This window comes from Solanum lycopersicum, chromosome 11, assembly GCF_036512215.1.
Source record: "Solanum lycopersicum chromosome 11, SLM_r2.1".
NCBI classification, from domain to species: Eukaryota; Viridiplantae; Streptophyta; class Magnoliopsida; order Solanales; family Solanaceae; genus Solanum; species Solanum lycopersicum.
The window spans coordinates 4,189,674-4,214,856 of record NC_090810.1 but is presented as its reverse complement, the minus strand read 5'-3'; the positions used below and the strand labels follow the sequence as shown (position 1 = coordinate 4,214,856).

General features: G+C 34.3%; 1 protein-coding gene and 1 non-coding gene across 2 annotated transcripts; both read left to right on the top strand.

The window, feature by feature from the left end:
* The first annotated feature begins 2,682 nt into the window (after window positions 1-2,682).
* Window positions 2,683-24,745, top strand: LOC101245606 (kinesin-like protein KIN-14B). Its single transcript, XM_010314343.4, has 23 exons — window positions 2,683-3,094; window positions 5,973-6,096; window positions 7,219-7,305; window positions 7,593-7,763; window positions 7,850-7,956; window positions 8,233-8,364; window positions 8,493-8,671; window positions 9,436-9,594; window positions 10,559-10,650; window positions 12,705-12,856; window positions 13,099-13,272; window positions 16,511-16,657; window positions 17,904-18,092; window positions 18,315-18,386; window positions 18,643-18,695; window positions 18,792-19,011; window positions 19,174-19,365; window positions 19,463-19,678; window positions 20,394-20,741; window positions 22,544-22,642; window positions 23,074-23,214; window positions 23,317-23,475; window positions 24,053-24,745. Exons 1-23 carry the CDS (start codon window positions 2,873-2,875, stop codon window positions 24,506-24,508), a joined length of 3,891 nt encoding a protein of 1,296 aa, XP_010312645.1. The 5' UTR covers window positions 2,683-2,872; the 3' UTR covers window positions 24,509-24,745.
* On the top strand, window positions 16,805-16,991 carry LOC112940403 (U2 spliceosomal RNA). Its single transcript, XR_003244474.1, has one exon. It is a non-coding gene; the product is annotated as a U2 spliceosomal RNA (small nuclear RNA).
* Window positions 24,746-25,183: the final 438 nt, after the last annotated feature.

Below are 25,183 nucleotides of genomic sequence, written 5' to 3'. Positions count from 1 at the left end.
ATATCTACTAACATATTAGATTTTGTTGGACAGGCGAATTCACATTCATTATAACTAACACAATGCTACATTATGTAAAGCATAAGTAATATTTTTGTTTGGTTCCGTCAGTCGTATGGAGTTCATATTGAGCTCCGACTAAATTAGAATCGCGTTCTGCAGGGTCCATTCAGGGTAGCACTCTCAACAAGATTTTCTTTCTCCATATCCAAAGTTCGAACCCGAGACCTCTGGTTAATGGTGAAACACTTCACTAAAGCACCACAACACATGTTGATAAAGTATATGCGATATATTTAGTATTATAGTCGTTCCAAGATATAATTTCTAATACATCGATAAAACAAGCTTGGACGCATTCAATATGTGAACTCTAGATGCATAAGGTGTTCTAGATCCTAAGAATTGAGATGATGAGATCGGTCAATGAATTTTCCTCCATTTTCTTTTGTTGCATTTCACTCAAAGGATCAATGCATCAAGTTGTTTATGAAAGTCAACTTGATACATCTGATTTGAGTAGAGCATGGAGCATAGAGATTTTACATGAATTAACAAGAACTATCTCGCAAGACTAAGTATTCCTAGATGGTCAATGAAAATCTACATCGTAAATATAGAGAACTGAGAATTTATTTTTTCTTTTAATACTTTAAATTGAAATAATATCGATAAATTTGTAATGAACTAATACAAAAAATTGGAGAAAATTGAAAGAAAATCTTTTTATAGAAAAAGAAATACGTAATAAATTAAATCTTAGTTTCTCCCACCTATTATAAATATGAATTAAATAATGGTCCCAAATTTAAGTATTTGTACACTTTAAGCCTAATTGAACTAAACCATCAAATTAGACCAAACTTGATCAATGGCAAAGGGTCCATAGAAAGCAACTGCACATTATCCAACTAAGCAAGATTAGTTTAGTTAAACATGCCACACTTAAAGAACATGCTGAATTAAATATTCCCCCAGTAAGATACTATTGAAAGGTATAAAATAGACGTTATTTGTATCTCATGAAAATAAAAGAAGTTATTTTTACCTATATTTTTGTTTATATAAGAAAGTAATTAGTACTTGATCAAGGTTATATGAAGTAGTTTGGAGGAAATATTTTCATTTTGAACTTCTTAGAATAATAGTTTTCGTTTTTATTCAAAAGTAACATAAATCTTAAAAACTTGGTGAGACACCTATAACCAATAGGTGAAAATGATTTTTTTTCTTAAATCTGATATTTACACGTTTAATATTTATATTGGCATTCGATTCGAAAAGTCTCACATTAAGAACCGAAGTATTTCATAATAAAAAAAGCTTTGTACTTAATGAGATTTCAAACCCAAAATCTCTAATTAAGAATGTGATAATATCTATCACACTATTATGTGATATTGACTTACAGAAATTCATATAAAAGCTATTTTAATTAAAACAACAATATATGAGTAAAATCTCACAAAGTGACGTTTAGAAAATATAAATATACGCAAACTTTATCACTATCTTGTGAGTCTATTTTCAAAAAATCCTCAGACTCATCGAAAAGATTTAAAATAGAAATAAATACAAACATAATGGTGAGAGCGAGTCTTTATTTCATGAGGGACGCATATTTTCTTGTGAATACAAATGCTTTTGGGTGGCTATCTTTTATGTCACCAATAATCTTACGACGTCGTTTACTACACATTTCTCACTTCTAAATTTTCCCTATTAGACCCTTGAAATTTTGCATTGCTTTCTATTTAGTCCTTCATCTTTTTTAATGTTTCTAAAGACTTTAGATAATTCTTTGATGATTTCTATCTTTTTTTTTTAATTATTGTTAAAGTCATGAAAAGAATAGTCATCTTTCCAATAAATGGTTATTTAAGTATTACAAGATATTATTTAAAATAATTTTAATTTTTTTTATAAAGGTATTCAATTATAATTCTATGTCCTAAAAGTAAAATTTTTTTTTGTTGATATATCATGCCATATTAATTCATTATCTTAGATAATAGGGAAGATAGAATTTAAATTAGTTTTGGGTATAAAAATATTAAATCTTAGACGTTTGATATTAATTATGTTAATTCAAGTCAATGAAGATGATTTTTGATGCAATTACTAATTAATTTGAGAATAGAAAATAAACGTTCTTGTTAACTTTAAAATTGAATGTTTAAGTTCGTACAAATAAAGTATTACATTTATTTATTAAAGATACTTGAATAAAAATTAAATCATGTATTCTCTTGAAACATATAATTAGTCGGTAAGAGTCGTTAAATCTTATGTAATACACATAAATGCAATTTACCTCTTTATAAAATTCTAAAATTTGAATTCATTTTATATCAGGTCTATGAATAAGTTATTAATATTTTTACCCAATTAATATCTTTGGTTAATATACCTAAAAATAAAACATTAAAATTTCATTTTCATTTGTATATCTACGATTAATTTAAATAATGTTTTACATGACAATAAATAAATACACAAAATATAACATGTCAAAAAATAGATTGTTGTTATCAATATGACTTTTCATTTTTCAAGACATGAAATTATAATCAACTAATCTTTTACCAATTTTTATTTTTCAAAATAAACTTTAACAGAATATGTACCAAAAATTTTATAGGACTAAATCAAAACTAACCCAAAAATACAAGGATGAAAAGTGAAAATTTTCTATCATTCCCTCAATAGAAATTCAAACCACAAATTGAATACATTAGACCCAAACAAAAGCAAAAACTTTAGAGAGAGAAAGAGAGAAGGAAGAGAGAGAAACAGCTCAATCTCTCTTCTTTGCTCCATTTTTAGATAAATTTATAAAGTTTTCCACTATTTTTTTGTTGTTTGATCATCAATGGCGGAGCAGAAGAGCAACAGCAACAACAATAGGTGGAGTTGGGATGTGCCGGGATTTCAACCTCGGAAGTCGCCGGAGCATGAAGAGTATCAGAGACCGCCGCCGTTGGCTCGACGGTACTCGATCTCAACTGCCGCCGCATCCGCTATTGTTCCAAATTCAGAGCTATCTAAACACGCTCTCAACTTTAAGCTATTGAAATTGAAGGATAAACTAAAGGTAAGGTCTCTAATTTTTACTTCATGCTAATTTACGTAATTTTAGTACTTTATCTGCCGATATTAGTGTGGTTTTGTATAATTGAACAGAATTGAAGTATTTTAAAATACAATGCGATTGTAAAGATATCTCCTTTTTTGTATTTAGTCGAGTTCAATTTTTTTTAATGGAGGCTAGTGGTAGAAAATTAATGGATATGTTCATTTATAGATGTTTAAGCTAAGGCTTTATCAAAAATAACATACTTTTCTCTATGAGGTAGCAGTAGCCGGTAAGGTCTGCATAACTGAATTTGTTGTTGTTGTTGTTTATTTGTAGATGTTAGAGTGATTGATACTAGTGTACATTAGTGTTATTTAGAGATGGAAATGTTAATTATTAAGTTCTTAATTTGTTTAGGGTGAAAAACTCAATTTTGGAATTATAATGAGATTCATTTTTGGTCCTTGTTGTTGGGAATGGTTAGCTTGCTACTGGATTATGTCTATTTTAGAACTAGTGTACAGTTATATTACTTAGAGATGGAAAAGTTTGTAATACTTGATCTGCTGATATAAGTGTGTTTTTGTATAATTGAAGTGTTTAAAGTACAATGCAATTGGTAAGATATCTCTTTTTTGTTGTATTTACTCGAATTTGAAGTTTTTCTGGAAACTAGTGGTAGAGGATTAATGACTATGTTCATTTATAGCTGTTATAGTGATTGATACTAGCGTACAGTAGTGTTTTTGAGAGATGGAAATGTCAAATTATTAAGTTCATAATTTGTTTCCGTTGAAAAATTCAATTTTGGTCTTTGTTGTTGGGAATAATTAGCTTACTACCAGATTGTATTATTTTATAACTAGTGTACAGGTATACTATTGGAGATTCGAATAGTTCATAACCAAGATCCTAAATTTATTTAATAAATTGAACTTTCTTTCCACCACTGAGTAAAAGATTCCATCTGGAAGTATATTGAATTCTCTCTGGCCCCTATTAGTCGCTAATGAAGCTTGTTTCTAAATTCTATGTGGTTAGCTCGAGACAGAAATGTCTACAAATTCTACAATTTTCTCACTCTGATACTGATAACAAGTTGGCTTGAGCAAGTTCGTTCATTGGATGAAAATTTAAGGATCACAACTTTGGCTTGTGGAACTAAGAGATGTTCACTAGTGGTAGAGGTGGTAGTATGCGTGGTTGATGACAGTCTACACTAATACATGGAGAGTTATAATCTGTTTTTTAAGAAGATAAGGTAATTTTATAAATAAACCAGCACGAGGATTGTTCTGTGGCCACTGTACAATCTAAGCAGAGGAGCATAAAAACAAAACTACCCCAGCTAATCCTGTAAAGACTCTAGCACCTGGAGAACTATTCCAGCCTCATTTACTTGTTCCATTCTACACCAAAAGCAATACGAAAACATATTATTGGCTTTTATCTTGTGGATGGAATAAGCAGCGCCTTCAAAACATCTTTTAGGTCTCCATTTTTTTTATTGCCAAGGTTTTTCAGGATTGTCCAACTTTGCTAGATCTTTGTAGCAGGAAGTTACTGAAAGAGATAGCTGCTGATTTTATTCAGGAGGTTGAAAAATTCAGCAGCCCTGTCTACTTCCCAATCATTGAAATTTCTTCAAAAACGTAAGCTCCAAATGCCATCAATTATATTTTCTGCCAAAGAAGATAGAGATATGGAAATTTTGCGTGTTTAAGTTCTTAATTTATTAGAAAAGTTGGATTTCTTTTGACTTATGGAGTAAATTTTCCATTTTGGAATTATATTGAGCTTTTTTTGATCCATGAAAAATGGTTGGCTGGCTACATTCCATGTAGTTTTGGTCATGCTTGAGATCTCTCTCTCTCTCACTCACTCACTCACTCACTCACTCATTACGGATTATAGTATTTACTCTCTGGTGATCAAGTGCAGGCTCAAGCGAATTAGTCTCATATACACAATTAAAAGTATTAACCTTGGCATGTGGAGCAAATAGATCCCCATTAGTTCTAACCGACTCGAGATAGAGGCTGCATTAATTTCTGACCGTACGGAATCTTCATAACCAATTTTCCACTTTCGATAGAAGCTGTCTTTGGTACTTATGCCAATATTATTTTTACAGGTGGTACAAGTGATTGATACAAGTACATATTCATATTCTTGAGAGGTGGAAAAGTTAATCATCTCGGTTCTCAATTGATTTAGTAGCCTCAAATTTCTTTCCAGTTTTAGGGTGAAAGATCCCATAAAAATTTCTTTCTAGTATCCAGTATGAGTAAGTGGAGGTATTTAGTAGGTGTGACTAAGTTTTTTGCTCATCGTTAGTATGCATTGAAGAATCTGCACGCTACAACAATATATCAGCAGTCCCACAAGTGGGGTCCGGGGAGGGTAGAATACGTAGACCTTAACCCTACTTTCTATATTTTTGTTGGAATGCCATGCCAAGATTATTCCTAAACTGGACATGGATGACTTTGCTGGACCACGTAATGCAGTGAAGTAGTAAGATAAATCAAGAGGAAGGCACTACAGAGAGACTGTTGCTGTCTTTTGATGCATATATAGTGATGTGAACTTGTATTTGGCATGTTTCTTCAGTTTGCTGAAGGATATCCTAGCTTAGAATCAATCAAACCTTTTAAAAAGTTGTTTTGATGTAGTGCATTGGCATGGAGTTCCATGATTACTTGTACTATTAAGCACAAGGCTTTAAAAGAATTGCTGCTAGATTTTCTTAAAGGAGCTTATGTTATTTTACCTCTTAGGGTAATTTGGGGCGCCTTCTGGAAATGCAAAAGCTCTTATTCTTAGATAACATTATCTGTGGGGAAAAACGTGTAAATAATTTCTTACTAAACATATACAATTTTTTTGTGGGCAGCTTGTCAGGGAAGATTATTCAGAGCTGAGACAAGAAGCTAGTGACCTGCAAGAATATTCCAATGCGAAACTAGACCGCGTGACGCGCTATCTCGGTGTACTTGCTGATAGAACCCGCAAGCTAGGTAAATAAACTGTACTAAATATATGTATTGACATGTACACTTTTATTTTAATGCTTTCCGTGAGGCCCAACCCGACTCAACCCAAATAATGCCTAGCACATGCTTCTAGACATTCTTAAAGTAATTATAAAAATTTATCTTTACTCAAAGCCCCAAGTTTTCTTAAAGATAAAGTTCTAATCACCTCGAGAATGCCCAAAAGCGTGTGGCTCTATGTCAAGCATTTTTGTGATGCCTTTTGTGCATAACTTTAATTGAAGTAAGTTATAAAGTTTAGATTTGATATAAAATCTTATCACAATGCTTTGCTTCTGTATGTTCTTAAATCCACAATGACATTTGAGATTTCAAACTTGCAGATCTAGATAAGAGTCTATATTTTCAATAATTAAGAAGTTATCATTGCTAACTTGATTGTATAAGATAAGAAGGTTAATCTTTATAACTATGAATTTTATATTTCAACAATTGTTCTTCTTGTATTTTTGTTTTATGTATATGATTTTCTTGTCATACACCTATAAAACTTATGTAATGCGTCATCGTTAATAATAGACCATATTGGATAAGTTCAGTAGTGGTAACTTCCACTGTCATGTTCACAGATAAAGGTACGTCACTAAACTCTATTAATTGCATAATCAAGTGTAAATGGTTTCTGTTTGCATCTTCAGGAAAATGATAATCTACGGATCAAGATAGATAATTGAAATTCAATATTGACTAGAAAGTTCAAATTAAAAGTACCTTATGTTTCATTTTTTCCATTCTCTCTCCTTTTAGATCGCTTTTCTAACATGTTGTTTTGGAAGTTGGGAGACTGTGTCAAACACATGTAAATTATAAGCTTTTGCAGATTTTGTCTTGATTTTGTAATAGATGGATTAACCAAGAATAAGACACAGATGCAACTTGAAGTTAGTTCACAACTTTTTCATATGATTAATCAAGTTGCAAAGCCTTTGAGGAAAGATTACTGCAAATCTTATACAGCTGAATTCTTTTTGGTCTTTCTTTGTCTTCTTCTGTAATTTGGCTAATGAGTTTTGCTTATGATGGATTCTAATTAACTATCAATCTGATCATATTTTGGATTTCTGGTTTTTCTCTTTACTTATTCAGATGAAGCTGCACTTGAAACAGAAGCTAGACTCTCACCTCTGATATCGGAGAAGAAAAGGTTATTTAATGACTTATTAACTGCCCAAGGTATTTAGTCTATGCTCCTGGCTTTATTGTTCTACCTTCCAACCTTGTCTCTAAAAATGGGCGTATACAACTTCTTTTGAGGTGCATATACATCAGCACTTGCACACACACAAGTATTTTGAAGATACATGAAATGTTCAAATCTAGAAATAAATTGTAATCTAGAAAAGAAAATCTTTCAGTATTATGAAAGAACGTCTGTTGCCTTCAGATATGCATAGAGATATACCAGATATGTGTATGTTGTACATAATATATGTAGATGAGACCTTATGTTATTATTTCAGGAAGTATAAAGGTGTTTTGTCGTGTGAGACCTCTTTTTGAAGATGAAGGTCCATCCATTGTCGAATTTCCCGATGATGTTACAGTTCGTATCAATACTGCTGATGATAATGTAGCAAATCCGAAGAAGGATTTTGAGTTAGACAGGGTTTATGGACCTCATGTAGGACAAGGTATTGGGGATTTACTTGTTTTCTTTCTATACTAGATTTTGAATGAGTGTGTAACTTTTTAACATTTTTAGTTTCTCTTTGTGCAGTTGAACTTTTTAGTGATGTTCAGCCATTTGTTCAGTCAGCATTTGATGGATACAATGTGGCTATATTTGCTTATGGGCAAGAACACTCAGGAAAGACCCACACAATGGTCTCTCACTCATCTCTTTACTGCTGTTTTCCTTTTTTGTTCATCTGTTTCTTTTACACAATGTACACATTTCTTCTATTTATGTGTTCTGAAAAACTGCCAATTTTGAAGTTTTAGCTGGGCAAGGTTAATTTTCGAAGTTTCTATACTTCCAAAATTCAAAGTTGATGGTATAATTGAGACAAATTGAATATGTTGGGTCTTTATTAAGTTTTGATCTGCCAAATAACCAACTATTTTAAGCTTTTGGTTCCTCACCTTTCCCCCTTCATGCAGGAAGGATCCAACCATGATCGTGGTTTATATGCTAGGTGTTTTGAGGAGCTCTTTGATCTATCCAACTCCGATGCAACGTCGACATCCAAATTTAATTTCTCAGTTTCCATTTCTGAACTTCATAATGAACAGGTTTTATATTAATGTCATGTTTATCTTTTAGGTTTTATTGCTTTCTCATCTTCATAATTATGTATGCAGGTTCTATAAGGAATCCATATCCAAATTTTTTGATGTTAGGGCTTTTCCAATTATTGCAGATACGAGATCTGCTCATACATTCTGGAACTGATCTGCCGAAGGCTCGCATAGGGTCATTGGATTGCTTTGTAGAACTGCTGCAGGAAAGGGTTGAAAATCCAATGGATTTTGGCCAAGTTCTCAAACTTGCTTTTCAGAATCGAGGAAGTGATGTGTCAAAGTTTAGAGTTTCTCATCTGTATGGTCTACAACTCTTTCCAGTTGGTATTTGTCTGTTACTGTTGATTCTATCCTTTTTCTCATCTATGTTTTAGAATGTCACCTTTCTTGATTTCTTTATGGTCTGCCCATGAGTTAATCTGAAGTCATCTGAGCGAACTTGTGATATTCTGTCATAAATTGTTTGACAGTTCTTGAAACAACTGTGTTATTTTTCAGAAAAGAACCATTTTGAATGTGAATGTGTTCAACAGAAAAACACAATTGTTTTCCTTTTCTGTCACAAAAAGAAAAACAATTTAGTTCACGTTGAACATGTTCATATTCAAAATGGTAAAAAAGAACATACTCAACATAAAGAATCATTTGTTCGTTCCTGTCACAATATCAGTCCAGATTCTGATTTGTCTAAAATTGCTGTTCCTCTGTGTTGAACTCATTGCTGTGTATATATTTTATTTGATTTAGGTATTTGAAATTGCATCAGTTGTACACCCCTTCATATTCATGGCATAACTTTCTATTCTTGAAACTCTGATTTTCTAATTTAAAGTTCGGAAAGGAAAGAAAGAAAATAGTATCCTGATTAGCATGTAGGCACAGCCCCGTCTCTATTATGTCTCTGTATGACTGTATCTGTGCTTCTTGCAAGGTAAATGCAGACTCTCTGTTAGTCACTATGATGAATTCTCTTTTTCCCTGAATTGTCTGGAGAAAAATATAGGTGATTTTGCCAATTTTCTAAGTAGTAATTGTATGTTTCTTTGGTCTTGCATCTTTTAGGATCGTCACAGTACATATACATTATACCAACTCAATCACTGGAGAGACCTCATACAGCAAGCTTTCTCTTGTTGATTTGGCTGGAAGTGAAAGCAGTATTGAAGAGGATAGTGGGGAGCATGCAACAGAGTTGCTTCATGTCATGAAATCTCTTTCTGCGTAAGTGGTTTCATGTTAACCTTTTGTTATCAATAATACTTTAACCTCAACCCGGTGCATGTTCGCTTCCCAGGTCTAGGACATAATAGTATGAAGTTCATAATTTATTTGTTGGATCGGAAATGGAATTTGGTGGATCACTTCGCATTTTTTGCCCCATGAGACCATCTCTTTGTTCTCAGTATATTTCTGTTTCTGGATTGGAACACTATGTGCCTTCTTTTGGCTGATGACATTCATGTGATGGTTTTTAAATTAGAAATCAAATATTGGCTTATTAAAGCTTATCTTACGTCTTATTTCTCAATTTCCATACATGCAAGATCATTGGGAGAGTTCTAAAGGACTATGCTTATAGACATGTAAGCTTAAAGAGGATAGTCGGTCCCACAATCAAGTGTGTGACAATAGCTCCTTTGAGGACTAATTACATTAGAGCTTTTAAGACATAGTTGACCAAGGAAAATCAATTTCTTAAATTAGTCTATGACGATTCTTTAAAATATTAATTGCGTACACCCTCATGAAAAATTAATAATTGTTAGAGTAGGTAAAAGTCCTACATTTGTTGGGGAATGAACTGTGGTTTGCTTATATGGACTTGGGCAAGTCTACCCTCATTAGCTAGCTTTTGGGGTTGAGTTAGGTCCAGCCATCCAGGTGCCATATATGGTATCAGGGCCAGGTCCATCCCCGTTTGGGTTCCCAGTCCACGCTCCAATTGGGCCTCGGCGTGAAGGGGGTGGGTGGGTGCTAGAGTGAGTAAAACTCCCACATTGGTTGGGGAATGGACTGGTGGTCTCCTTATATGGACTTGGGCAATCCTTCTCCTCATGAGCTAGCTTTTGGGGTTGACTTAGGCCAGGTGGCATATTTTTACTATAAATGATAGAAAAAAAAGTGTCATATTGTGTTTTACTGCAATTTTTCTGTATATATACTCATCTTTGATATTGACATGCAGATTGGGAGATGTTTTGAATTCCTTGACATCAAAAAAAGACATTGTTCCATATGGAAATTCAGTTCTCACCAAAATACTTGCAGACTCACTAGGTAATCAATTGATTATAATACTGGTCAATATATTCTTCAATATACTGTTTCATATTATTCAATTTCGTTATATTGTTAATAGTAATGTAATACATATATACAAACCCATACACAGACTCATGCTTATGTGCAGTTGTTTCTGCTTGACTAGGCACGGAGTTTTAGGAAAAGAATGAAGATTTTTGAATCTTGTGGTTTTAAACATTGCCATGTGGGATGTTTGAGTTAAAAGAGTTACTCAAGTTAGAAAGTGATATTCATTTTGAAATAGACTAAAAAGGAAAGTATGACACATAATTGAAATAGAAACAGAGGAGTTGCTTGTTGACCTTGTTATTTAAAAGTTGTCCTGGGTCATTTGCAAGCTTCTTCTAGCTATTACTTGTAGACCACTGTTTCTTTCAGTTAAAGTAGGTCTCAAGCTATATGCCCTGGTATATAAGTTGTTTCATTAGGTATTTCTATTTTCTCTTAGATATGCTCATGACTAGAGCTTGTCACACTAGAGGACGAGGTCATCTTTCTCTTCTATGGTGAAGGGCTTTTTTTGTGATATTCAGTTAACTTATCTTCAGATAGATTGAAGAGCTCTACTCAATGTGTTTGATTTTATGTTGACGTTTACTCATCTTTTTTGTACTCTTCTTCTCTATTACTGCAACTAAATTTCTTACTGTAATTACTTGTAGCTTTAGATTTCTGGATGTATCATACAGGGGTTTGGAAATAATTCTAGAAATCCAACTTTCATATTCTTATGATTAATGCAACTATCTTCAGCTAAAGAAAACATTAAAAAAAAAGTTTGAGGATGGTGTCCTTGTCAGCTCAAATTAAAGCCATGAAACAAGAGTTTGTATATGGGGGGGGGGGGGAATACATTGGAAAACTGTCTTATAGCTAGGAGCTATTAACATACTTCATATGATGCATATTTTTCATATCTTTCAACGCGAGACACTGTCAGAAGTATTTAAGTATGTATCTTATCATTTATATTTCAAGGGAAGAAAGATGGACTGCAAATACTGGGAAAAGTATGAGACTGTTGCCTCACTGTAATAGAGACTGCAAATACTGGGAACTATGAGACTGTTGCCTCACTGTAATAGAGACTGCAAATACTGGGAACTATGAGACTGTTGCCTCACTGTAATAGAGCTAACAATCTCTCTTTAGTACTATCTGCATCTTCTTGTTGATGCCATCATGATACATCATCACAAAAGAACAAGACCGTTGCCTCTGGTTTTCCGAGGCATAATAATTTTGTCACCTAACTGCTAAGTAGATGTATAGAGTATAATAACAGATGTATGTATATTTGGATTGATCCACCTTATACTTTATCATAAAATCATAAAATCTATTGGCTGGATACGTACATGGCTTGTCCAAATAAAAGGGGAGGCTTTCTGAAGGATGCACTATCTGGATTCTGCTCATTGACTTAACCCTACATTGTTTCTCTTAGAGTTGGACTTGGGTAGGCCAAAATTTGGAACTCACTTAATGTGCAAGTTGGTGAAGATATAATTAGGTTAATAGAAGTGTTCTTTCTAACAACTTAAGCTTTTGTATTGGATGGTCACACCATTCAACATGGTGTCAGAACAGGTGAGATCCTGCTTCAATTCTCACTGTTACTCTTTATCAAAAAGATATTTCATGCGCTGGGCTAATAAAAAAAATCAAGCCTGCATGTGAGGGGTTGATTGAAGATATAACTAAGTAAATAACAATGTGCGATCTCTAACAATTTAAGCTTTTAAAGGAGATGGTCAAATTCAACACTGGTGATGCTTACAATTTGAAGCTGCATATTGAGCAGCTTAGTTGATAATGAAAGTCAAAACTAAATAAATCTCTTAACATTTATGTTTTTGATTGCATCTGGAGGGAAAGGGTTGTTATCTTTTGCCTTACAGTATCTTGTGTAATAGGTTGCTACAACACCTCTTACATGTTTCTAATTTCTGTTATTCTGTTGTCCCTTGTAAAGTCTATTTGCTGGCTAGGTACCTCTAATATTTTTTTTCCTCTTCTTTTTGCAGGTGAAAGTGCAAAGACGCTTCTGATTGTTAATGTCTGTCCGAATGCTTCAAATTTGTCTGAGACGTTATCTTCCCTCAATTTTTCTGCTAGAGCTAGAAATGCCACACTAAGCCTTGGGAATAGAGATACAATCAAGAAATGGAGAGATATTGTAAGTCTTGGTTTGTTAATTGTGGATACTCAAAGAGGACTATAGCAGATTGTCCACATCCTTGTTTATTAATTTGGTTTTTCTTATTTGGGGTTAGGGCAATGCTTTTTACTCAGTGATGTAGATGTATATTACTCAGTGACATTGAGAAGTTGAAGTTTGATTCACCTGCTAATTCCAAGTGATCTGTGGGTTGGTAGTACATATGGAAATGAATTGTTCTACTCTTTCTATTTTGATAGGCCAATGATACACGCAAGGAACTTTATGACAAGGAGAATGAGATTACTGATCTGAAACAAGAAATAGTTGGGCTAAAACAGGAACTGAAACAGGCCAACGATCAGGGAGTTCTACTCTTCAATGAAGTTCAGAATGCCCAGAAAGTTTCTTCTACACTAGAGTCAGATCTTAAGGTTTGTAACTTTTTCTTTTTGTTGCCTGTTTCTTTCTCATGGTTTCATCAACCTAAACTTCCTGTATATTTGTTTTCTCAATAACTTTTGCAACTTCAAAGTGGTTCTTGTTAGAGTAATAAACGAGAAAAAAATCTTACTTCTGCTACTTAAATCAAGCTTTTCACTAGTTGGTTGCATGTGTCTCTTAAGAGGTTGTGATGCTATTGTTGAGTTAGAGCAGGCGGTTCTAAGAGTAATAATAGAGGAAAGACCTTATTTCTGCTACTAAAATTGAACTCTTCACTAATTGGTTGCATGTGTCTCTTAAGAGATTGTGGTGCTATATTTGTTGTGTGAAAGGCGAAGGTTCTTGTTAGATTAAAGAGGAAAATTCTTATTTCTGCTACTAAAATTGAAATTGCCACTAGTTGGTTGCATGCATCTTTTAAGAGATTGTGATGCTATATTTTGTTGTATGAAATCTGCAAAAGTGTACTTCAAGAGAAAGTCTATGGTTAATTGTTCTTAGATGTATTGAAGCATATATGCTTACATAGGGGGCTTTTGGGTCTTATGAATACTATCAGAGACTTACCTTTTAGTCTGCCAGATGCTATTTCCAGCAATTTATAGTGCATGTTTTTGTTTATGTTACTCTCTCTTTCTCTAATACATGTGGTGCTTTTGTTTTCTCGTTTATCTCATTCATGTTGTGTCCAAGTGGAAGGATCATTGTGATAATTCCTTGGTCCTTGTTATTTATTGTATGGTTGGACTGCTCCATAGTTTAAAACTTGTAACTTGTTCTGCTGATATTACTTCTATTACATGTTTCTTACTCAGATTCTTTAGGTCTGAATGTTAATCGTTCAGATCTTTATGATCAAGTGTGTTTATTTTAGGCGGAATGACCTGGGAGACCCTTATACTTGACATCGTTTGTCAGTTGGACCCTCCTTCTCATCTCTTGTCAACTTAACCCTTAACGCATTAAAACAATATTTTAAACCCTTTTTTGACTTCTCTGAGGTGAGTGTAATACAATCGCCTACACATAGATTTCCACGTCATTTAAAACTGCCACATAGGAAATTACATACTAAAATTCAAGTTTAAAATTATTTTAAACCTTTCATTTACCCTTTATTCATCCAAACCTCTATACTTTCTCAACTCTGATTTCTACCAACCTCACCCCAATAACATTTTTGATTTTTGAAGGCGTTTGAGTTCAATTTTCTATTAATCTTTGTAAGTTTGTTAACTCATTCTCATATTTATTTGTTTTTCACTCATTTTTGGTCTGTAATTTTGATTCTTGTTATATTTTAGGGTTTAAAATTTAGTTGTGGTGTAATTTTTTGGGGGTATTGTTCTTGCTCAGAAGTTGAGATTTCTGAAAACCCTATAATATAATTGAAAATAGAATTATTTCATTGAATGCATTATACAACTACAGATACTCATTAAACGTAAATTAGGCTAACAAGAAAGCAACATCTTGAAACTTTTACTCTAGAAAGCGATGATTTTGTTGTATTGTGTATTGATATGTGCAGAGGAATAATATATCAGGCGAATCACTAATATCAAATTATTCTTATCACTTTGACAGCATGGTAAGAAAATTTATTCAAAAATTGTGTCACTTTAAAAACGAAGAATCACGGTGAAGAAGAAATTTAAATGACAAATTTTTTTTTGATTGTATTTGCATGAGTATGAAGAACAGGAGTAACAATAGAAACAAAAAAAATTAAGAAATTTGGAGAGGAAAAGTTGAATGAGAGGCAAGAGGAAGCTCAAGTTTTGAGCAACAATGCTGTTGAAATACTTGGGGAAGTAGCTGGGTGTTATGATTGTCAAAAGAGAATATTGTTACCTTTTTAGAAGGTCATCACGCTCCTAAAATGAGTGTACCACACACACCTTGACTGCTTATGTCATATAGGATGCCAAGTCAGAGAACGGGTCTAAAATATTTTGTTTTAATAGATTTAAGGGTTCAGTTGATAAGAGATGAGTACAAGGGTTCAACTGACAAATGGAGTCAAGTACACGAGTCTCTCAGGTCATTCGGCCTTATTTTTATGTTATAACCACTTAATGAGTCTGAATAATTAAGATCTGTAGTTAAGTTTTAATATAATTAAGATGTTTATTTAAAGATTTTTTTTTTTGACGACAAAGGAAACCCGCAGCCGCTACCCTTTGGGTGCGCACAGGGTAAAACCCCCACTCCTATGCAATAGCTCGCAAACCACATAGGAGAGATAACCCGCACTAGGCAAGCCTGGTGCGACGAGCTCGACCCAGAAGGCACACCCTTTGCTTTCGCTGGCAAGGGGTTTCGAACTTGAGACCTCCAACATGGAAGTCCCAAGCTCAAACCACTAGGCCACCCCCGAAGGGTTTATTTAAAGAATTCTACAAAGATGTCAATTCAACAATTCCATCCATTCAGTGCTGCCGCCATCGCCCACCATTATCAACTACCACTGCCAACGTTCATCATTTTCAACTACACCCACCCATAATCAGCATCCTCAACCGATCACTACAACAAATGTCACCACTACTAGACACTTTTTATAATCATCAACACCAATCCTTATTATCACAACAACTGCCAATCACTATCGATAATCACCACCACTAGTCATCATTAGATATAGTCAACCACATCATCATTCACCACCACATTAGCTATCACTATCATCCACCATCAACTACCACCATCAACCACTAGCTACTACCTTAACACCACCATTAGCCAACATTATCCCCAATTGGCACCAACAATCACTACCACTTGCCTTCACCACCACCAACAGCCATATAGTTTTTTTTTTTTATAAATATTTTGTTGATATAGTCTTTAGATTAATTTGATATTTTATTGAATTTTATATTTTGTCAATTTTTAAATAAAGATGATTTAAATCTTTTTTTCTCTTAAAAAATAAATAAAGATGATTTTATATATCCAGAGGTTGTAGAAACAAACAATCTTAATTATTTAGTATTTAGATCTTAATATTCAGGTGTGTATTCAGAATCAGACATGTAAATCTTAATGCATATCTTTTCTATTAAAAAAATATGTAAATCGTAATGCACATCATGTCTTAATCTTAATGTAAATAATGAGGCCTATGCCAATTTTCTTTCCTCTGTCCAAACTGATAAACTCAAACCTTATGCCTAGTCGGGAATCATGTTACTAAGAAGATCCAGTGTTTTCTCTCTGATGTAGGCTGAGAATATCATGATTATGGATAAATTTAAGATTGAGAAGGATCAAAATACTCAACTTAGAAACCAAGTAGCTCAACTTTTACAGTTGGAGCAAGAACAAAAATTGCAGATACAACAGCGTGATTCAACTATTCAGATGTTACAGGTTAGTTGCTTTTATACCAATGACTTTTTTCTCTCCAAGCGCATATCTGGTATAACTTAATCAAGTTAGTCTACCTTTAAAAGATGTTATCTTGCTCCATTATTCCATTCATTGTTGCATACTGCTGGTAATTTGAAATTGTTGCTATTACCTTTCTCAGTCTTTTGGCTAGATCAAGTACTGAACTGTTCTTATCAGTTTAACATTTGATCAAGTACTAATCTGTTCTTATCAGTTTAATATTTGATACTTGGGGTCTCACCCCACTTGATACCTGGGACTTCACGCATCGCCCCAAAGCGTTTCCCTAAAGTCGAGGCCTGATGTATCTCACCAAAACAAAAAAACTTTCAACTTGATATTACGCCAGCCAACAAGGGGTTTATGATGTCAAGACTATCAAACATTTTGCCCTGAGGGAAATATCTTAAGACTATCATACATTTTTCCCTGGAGGGAAATATCTTAAGAGCCTGTTTGGATTGGCTTAAAAGTTGGTCAAACCTACTTTCAAGTCAGTTTTTGACTTCTGGAAGTGTTTGACATGTATAAAAAATAACTTAAAATAAGTCAAAAATGATTTAAAATAAGTTACGAAGTGTTTGACAAGGTAAAAAATGATAAGTCAGAAACCAAAAGTTGGTCTCCCCCCTACTTATTATTTTTTGACTTCAAAGTCATTTCAATTTGACTTTTTATTTTTGACAAAGTTACTTTTTTTAAGTCAATCCAAAAGGGCTCTAAGACTATTATACATTTTCATAGAGGCTGGGGATTATGATCTTACAAGCTTAATCAAAAAGATTGCAAGGGGTTTATGATCTATGTAGACAACAACGAGACTATTTAAGACAGAACTTCTCAAACATTTTAGCTGTTCAAGTTGGCTCAGTTCGAGATGCTTGATGCTTTCATGTCAAGCAGTTTATCATTTACTTATGTGCAGCTCATCCTTGTATGCTACAGAAGCTATTTCTGTGACTCAAACTTGAAAGAGGATATCATTGCCTCAAGGCTCACTGTTTTCAATTTTGTAGTGGATACTATTCTGTCAATATTCTATACTGTACTATTTAGTTTCTGCAAGCTTGCTTCATCATTATATTTCTCACATTATCTACATTTTGTTCATTTATGTATTTTTTTTTACTTGAACTGTATTTCACCTTTTATTTTGTTGTAGAAGAAATGCATTTTCCTTTTGCACATGGTTCTGCTTGAAGTTTCTGATCAAATTATATTGTAGGCCAAACTGCAAGCTCTTGAATCACAGTTAAATAATGTGGTACGTGCTAGTGAGGCTAGGTTAAAAGATGGGTCGGAGTTAATATCTGCAGACCAAACAGGTTTGAAGGCAACGAGGAATGACATTGAGTCAGCAGCTGTTACCAAGAGGCTTGAAGAGGAACTTTTAAAACGTGACACACTTATTGAGGTAGCTTATTCATGCTGTCTGTGTATATGTAATACACACTGTTGTATTCTTTAGTTTAATTTGAATAAAGAGGAATGCCAATGAGGATGATTAAGCTTTATCTATATGTTCAATTATAGTATCCTCAGGAAATGGAAATCTGACTCTTTTGAGCTTTTTTCCTGGTTAGATATATCTTGCTATTCATTTGAGTCATTAATGTGTTTTTATCTTTTTTGACAGAAATTGCATGAAGAAAATGAGAAGTTATTTGATCGTTTGACAGAGAAAGCCTCTCTAGCTGGATCAACACAGGTAATAATCGTGTCCCAAATATTTTGCTCAGATTTGCTGGGTTTTCATTCGTTAGTTCATTTGTTCCTAACTAGTGAAGTGTGTGTCCATCTCATCTAGAAATTAAGTTGTTGGAGATAGCGAACTTATATTTACTTAATTATTTGCTTAAACTGATAGATTGTATGGCTCAAGCATTTCGCTCTTGCTGAAAGAGTATTTAAGTCTCATCTTAAAGCTGCTAGCAGTAAATCTCATTTGTGCTCTTCTTGCACAGGTGTCTAGTCCGTTACCAAAGGCTCCAACTGCTCAGAATAGAGAAACTGGAAGGTGTATACTATTAATAGATTATGCATTTTCTGGTTTCCTTATTGTCTTTTCTGTACTTTCATGGTTATTAACTGCATCTTGCATTGTGGGTGACAGAAATGACATCAATGTCAAAGGACGTGCTATGGATGTGCTAGCACTGCCCTCATCAACTGATAAGCCAGATGGCACAGTTGCTTTGGTTAAATCTGCTGCTGAAAAGGTCAAGACTACCCCAGCTGGTGAATATCTTACTTCCGCACTGAATGAATTTGATCCTGATCAGTATGATAGCCTTGCTGCAATCTCTGATGGAGCAAACAAGCTCTTGATGCTGGTAAAATCTTATCCCCTTTTGCTCTGGAGTATGCATTAGGTTCTTTTAGTCGGTTCAGAATATGCTCTCTGGAGTATGAATTAGGACAACTTTCATGAAACCTACGGATGTACCCTACCCTTCTATAACTACAATAACTACAACGTCTGGTATATATATCAGGTTTTAGCAGCAGTCATCAAAGCAGGTGCTTCTAGGGAGCATGAAATACTTGCTGAAATTCGAGATGCCGTCTTTGCTTTCATTCGTAAAATGGAGCCAAAGAGAGTGATGGATACCATGCTTGTTTCCCGTGTTAGGATTTTGTACATAAGATCCTTGCTTGCTAGGTCGCCCGAGTTGCAATCTATAAAGGTAACAGATTCTTGGCTGTTCTTCCAGAGATCATTTCAGTGGATTTTTGTACTCCCTTTATTTGATTGACAAAAGCAACTGATTGTTGAATATCTAGGTTTCTCCTGTTGAGCGCTTCCTGGAGAAAGCTAGTTATAGTGGCCAGAGCAGAAGCTCTAGCCGTGGTAGTAGCCCTGGAAGATCGCCTATGCACTACGATTCAAGTAGGAATGCACTGGTTGATGAACATATTCAAGGGTTCAAAGTAAATTTAAAGCCAGAAAAGAAATCCAAATTATCATCTGTCGTTCTGAAGATCCGTGGTATTGATCAGGTGAGTTATATGTGTTACAAGCAACTTAACTGTCCCTTATCCCCATCTGCATCTTTTTTTGGCAATTGTTAGGTTCTCTAGTTAGTTTCTTGATAAGAATCGGGTTACCAGAATAAACTAGAAAATAATGCGGAAGCGAAATTATAAAGATTAAAGGCAAGAATTGAAAGATATGTAAAATCTGAGAAGAAAATCTCTAAATCTAAAAGATTTGCTAAGAACCTTATATTCTTGAATCAACTCTTTAGTATCATCATTAGATGTAATCTGCTAATTTTAAATATTAAGATCAAATAGGGTTCTTGGCACTTTATTTGGAAATTTTATTTTTGAGTTTCACATATCTTTCAATTTCTTTCTTTAATCTTTATAATTTTTCTACTGCATTATTTTGAAGTAACCTGATTCTTATCACTTTGTATTTGGTCTGTTGAAGGAAATAAGTATGTTTTGTTGAATGCGGTTACAAATTTCGTGACAGTTACAAAGACCCAGTGAAACAACTAGAGACTCCACATCCTGTACAAAGACTTCTTTACACCAAAAGTAAAACAAAAATATACACTTCATCTTGAGCTTTTTCTCAGAGTTGTGTTATTATTTACTTATTTATTATTTTTCCCTCTTTTGTCTGTTAACTTTTTATCCGTGCATGTTTTATGTATTTGAGATTCAATTGGTAGTGGCTTATGTGACTTGGAATTTAATCATATAGGACATACAGAGGCAACAAGTAACTGGTGGAAAACTTAGGGAGATAACTGAGGAAGCTAAAAGTTTTGCGGTTGGAAACAGAGGTCTTGCTGCTCTTTTTGTACATACTCCGGCTGGCGAGCTTCAACGTCAAATCAGGAATTGGCTTGCAGAGAACTTCGACTTTCTGTCTGTCACTGATGACACAGTTGGTGGAGCAACAGGTCAGCTTGAGCTTCTGTCTACTGCAATAATGGATGGCTGGATGGCTGGACTAGGTGCTGCAATGCCCCCTAGCACTGATGCACTCGGTCAGCTCTTATCTGAATATGCAAAGAGAGTTTACAATTCCCAACTCCAGCACTTGAAGGTACTTCCATCTGATCTTTGCATTTTGCTCCCTCCACTATATGCTATTCAACAAGATACCCAGTGTAGTCACTAATCCCACAATTGGGGTCTTGGGAGAGTAGGATATACGCAGACCTTACCTCTACCTTGTGGGGTAGCCCTTTCAGTCAAAAACTTTTCCTTGGGAAATTTAAACTGTATACAAGAGTTGCGCATTATATCTTAATTTAAAGTGACATGTTTCTATTTGCTGCTCCATTTTTTTTGCATTTCACTATTATAATTTTCATTTGTTTATCCATGTCTAAATATCATAATCTGTTCACAATACACAGTTGTTTATCTTGTAGGGATGTTAGGGTTATTACTATTATTGTTATTAGCGTATTATCATTAATGCTACATATTCATCTACCCATGCGGCTTTTGAGTTTTCCTTAAAGAACTGACACACAAGTTTTTGAATTCTTTTTGAAGAATTGACATACACTTGTTTTTACATTTTTTCTTCAAAAATATTACATTATGTTGTTTGTCATGTGAATCAGAATCTTGAAGCAGTGTGCTAACTTTGATTTCTGACCTGTTGTTGAGACGGGCCTTTAAATTTAAGGAATGCTTGTCAGCAATACTACAACATATGTCCATATGTGGTAGTCTTTTTAAAAACATTATTTTCTTTTAACCTTTCAAAAAATAAAAATAAAAAATACTACTACATATGCATATAAGTTTTCTAGGTGATTTAGATTATGCTTTTAAGAACAATATGTGTTTGAGTTTGCTTGTGTTTGTTGCTTTTGCTGATTGTAAAGTGATTGTTTATGTATGTTTTTTGTATTTTTTCCTCCTTTTAGAAGGGGGCTGGCAACATGTGGTAACTCTCCTTTAGAGTTAATTTTTGATCTGAGATTCCTTGCATCTCTTAGAAACGATCGCAACTTTCGAACTTTCGATATGTTTGGAAAAGTAATAACTTCTTCCTTTTCTTCTTTCTCTTTCATCCCTTGTTACAAAATAAAAATCGTAGGGGCCACCAAAATTTCTCTCTTTCCACTTTTCCTCTGACCTGTTGGTATTTTCTTTGTTTTTGTTGGGGCTTACATTTCTATGGTTGCCAAAAGTGGAAGAAGTTTGTTGGTGAAGATGTCATCTGGTTAGAAGTTCCTGTCTCATAATACAAACACCAGGATTTATTGTTGGTGAAGATGTCATCTGGTTAGAAGTTCCTGTCTCATAATACAAACACCAGGATTTAGTCCCACAAGTAACATAGGGAAAATCTAGAGTCATATCCACTCTACCTGAAATTTAACAGTTTGTTTGAACGAGGCTCCAGGTCAGCAAGTTTTTCTCATTCATGGGTGTCTTGTCAGGTTATCCTTATCATAGAAACAGCATAGCTTTGGCGTGGGCAAGTGAAGACTTTTAATTCAGGGCCACTGCTATAGTTTAATGTTTTAGCATCTAGTGCGTTTCAGCTTGCATATATAGAGCCACATCTTAAATCTCTGACCAGGTTATGCTATTTGTTACACGTGCAGTTATGTTCTCTATCTATCTATTTAGGGTGGTTTGAGGGGAGAGTAGTCAAAACTATTATCTAAACTTATTTATTCCCCCTACCCCTAAAAAAGAAGAAGATAGAAACTTACTTTGCAGTTTTGTCAAGGGCAATAATAATAACAGATTAATTTGTTTAAATTGCTTACAGTTTATTGTAGTGTTTATACAGTTTTACACAAGAAAAATCGATTGGATCCAATAGGGTCTCTTTTGTCTCGTTCCTGGTTGTCTTGTTCTAATTCAATTCTTTATCAGGACATTGCAGATACACTGTCAACTGAAGTGGCAGAAGACTCTATCCATGTGGCAAAGTTGCGTTCAGCTTTAGAATCTGTTGATGCCAAAAGAAGAAAGGTGCGTTAGTTAATTGAACTGCTACTTTTGTTAATTTATCTAATCTCCAAATAATACTGAATAATTGCCCCTAGCTACTGATGGACCAACATAGCCGAAGATTATCTAGTTTGGATCCCTTTTGATGAAGAAAAAAGGTGTATTATCATGCCATTTTCTTTCTGTTGCTGAGTTAATTTATATTTTAAGTGAACCACAATTGCTTGATAAACTGTAAAGCAAGAACTTCACTTTATATGTATATGCTGAACTGCTGAATGATTCCAGGAGTTAAAAAGTTGTGCTGAGGATGATTATCCACAGTATCCTCATGCCTAGGTTGCTGAATAGCCCACAGCCTGTCATTATAAACTCATAATTCTTGCATATATCATTTTATTTGAATTGAGATAGTTGGAAGGCAAGTATGATTCAGTTACTCTCATAAACAGATTTTGCAACAAATAAGAAGTGATATGACAATGTTGACATTAGAAGATGGGAGTTCACCAGTTCGAAATCCTTCTACTGCAGCTGAAGATGCTCGACTTGCATCCTTGGTTTCCCTCGATGGCATTTTGAAACTAGTCAAGGTGTTTTATTATTTTCCCAGTCACTTTCCTCTGGATCGTTGTTTTATGAACTGTGCTAGTAAATCAAAAGGCAAGACTGATCTGATAAAATAATTTTAACAGGACGTACTGAGGCAATCATCTGTGAACACCCTCAGTAAGAGTAGGAAGAAAGCTTTGCTAGCTTCTCTAGATGAACTAGCAGAACGAATGCCTTCCTTGCTTGACATTGATCATCCGTGTGCTCAGAGGCACATTGATGAAGCACGTCATGCTGTTGAGGTACCTAGTTTCTTTTATCGCTGGTGGTTGTTATCTATCTGGTGTTTCTGTTTGTCATCCTGTAGATAGGAGTCCAAATGTTGAGTATTATACAATGTAGCATCACAATTTCATGAGTACCGTAGATGTGCAGCTCTTCAATTAATTGCTGATATTTACCTGCTGAGGTTGTGTGTATATGTCATAACATTCTATTGACTCGAGAAAATACTCTCATAGAGTAATTTGTGTCTAGCTTTTAACATTTGAGTGGATGCTATTACCTACTGCAACTGAGCTGTCATGAAAGAATTAGCAATGTCAAAGCACAGAAGATCTAAGTTGCATGGACTCTCACTTCCGATGCCGCACCCATGTCGGATTCTCCCAAATCACACTTGTTTTGGAGAATCTGCTGATAGTTTTGAAGAGTTTGAGCAACATAGGAGAAGATAAATTGCTGAACTGAAACAAATTTTTAGTCCAATGTTATTTACAGATATATTTCCAGTTCTATTCATATATGAGAGGGTCATTTAGCTAGGATACTTTTTCTCCTTTCAGCTAACGTATTTTATTTTTGCTAACAATTTGACAGTTAATTACTGAAGAGGATGACCGGCTTCATGAAAATATACATGCTTCTCGGCGTCCTGCAAATGTGGGATTAGGGGGAGAAACTGACGTGACACAGTGGAATGTTCTTCAGTTCAACACAGGTTCAACAAGCCCATTTATCGTCAAATGTGGAGCTAACTCAAACTCTGAACTGGTCGTTAAAGCAGATGCACAAGTTGAAGAACCTAAAGGGGGTGAGATTGTCCGAGTTGTTCCCAGACCACCTGTTCTTGAAAATTTGAGCTTGGATGAGATGAAACAGTTATTCACACAGCTCCCGCAGTCGTTAAGCCTTCTTGCTATTGCAAAGACAGCAGACGGAACCAGAGCTCGGTATTCCAGACTCTACAGGACTCTTGCCGGTAAGGTTCCAGCATTGAAAGACCTTGTCGATGAACTTGAGAAAGGCGGAGTGCTGAAGGATGTCAGATCATAATAGCATCTCTTGTGGAAAAATAACATAACTTTTGGATATGCTGATTATTTCAGCTGTGTTGCCTTATTGGCCTGTAATTTTGGTAATGTTGCCCCAATTTTCAATTTTGGGTATTAAAGTTGTGTATAGTTGTAGCATTTGTGTAAGTGGCTATACAAGATTTATTGTTTTTTTTGGTGCATCAAATTATTATTATTCATTTCCGAACCTCTAATCTTGAAATTTGTTTTTGTTGAATTGTTGAAGGGGTTACTTGGCTTTTATGTGGTTTGGTTGAATGATGGTGAAAAAGAGATTGTGTGATTTATGAAGAGTTTGTTCGACTCTGGAATTGCAATGAATACATCAAAGATATTGAGACAATCAAATGCAATTATATTATATACATAGATATACGTAAAAATCACCTTATGCCGTGTAGAAAAAAAGATGGCAATATGAAGTAAAAAATTGATATAAATACTATGCTCAGTCTTTGCATTTGTACTTGTTGGCTAATTTACTTTGGTTTGTTATTTTTGGACTATTTTGCAGTTGTTTTATTTGTGAAGTTGGAGATTAAAGGACTTTGGTTTGTTATTTTTGGGGAATGTAGGAAGGAAGCAAGGAAATTTTAGAAAATTGAAATTAAGTTGGCCTAAATTATGTATATTATGTACCCCTAATTAATTGAGC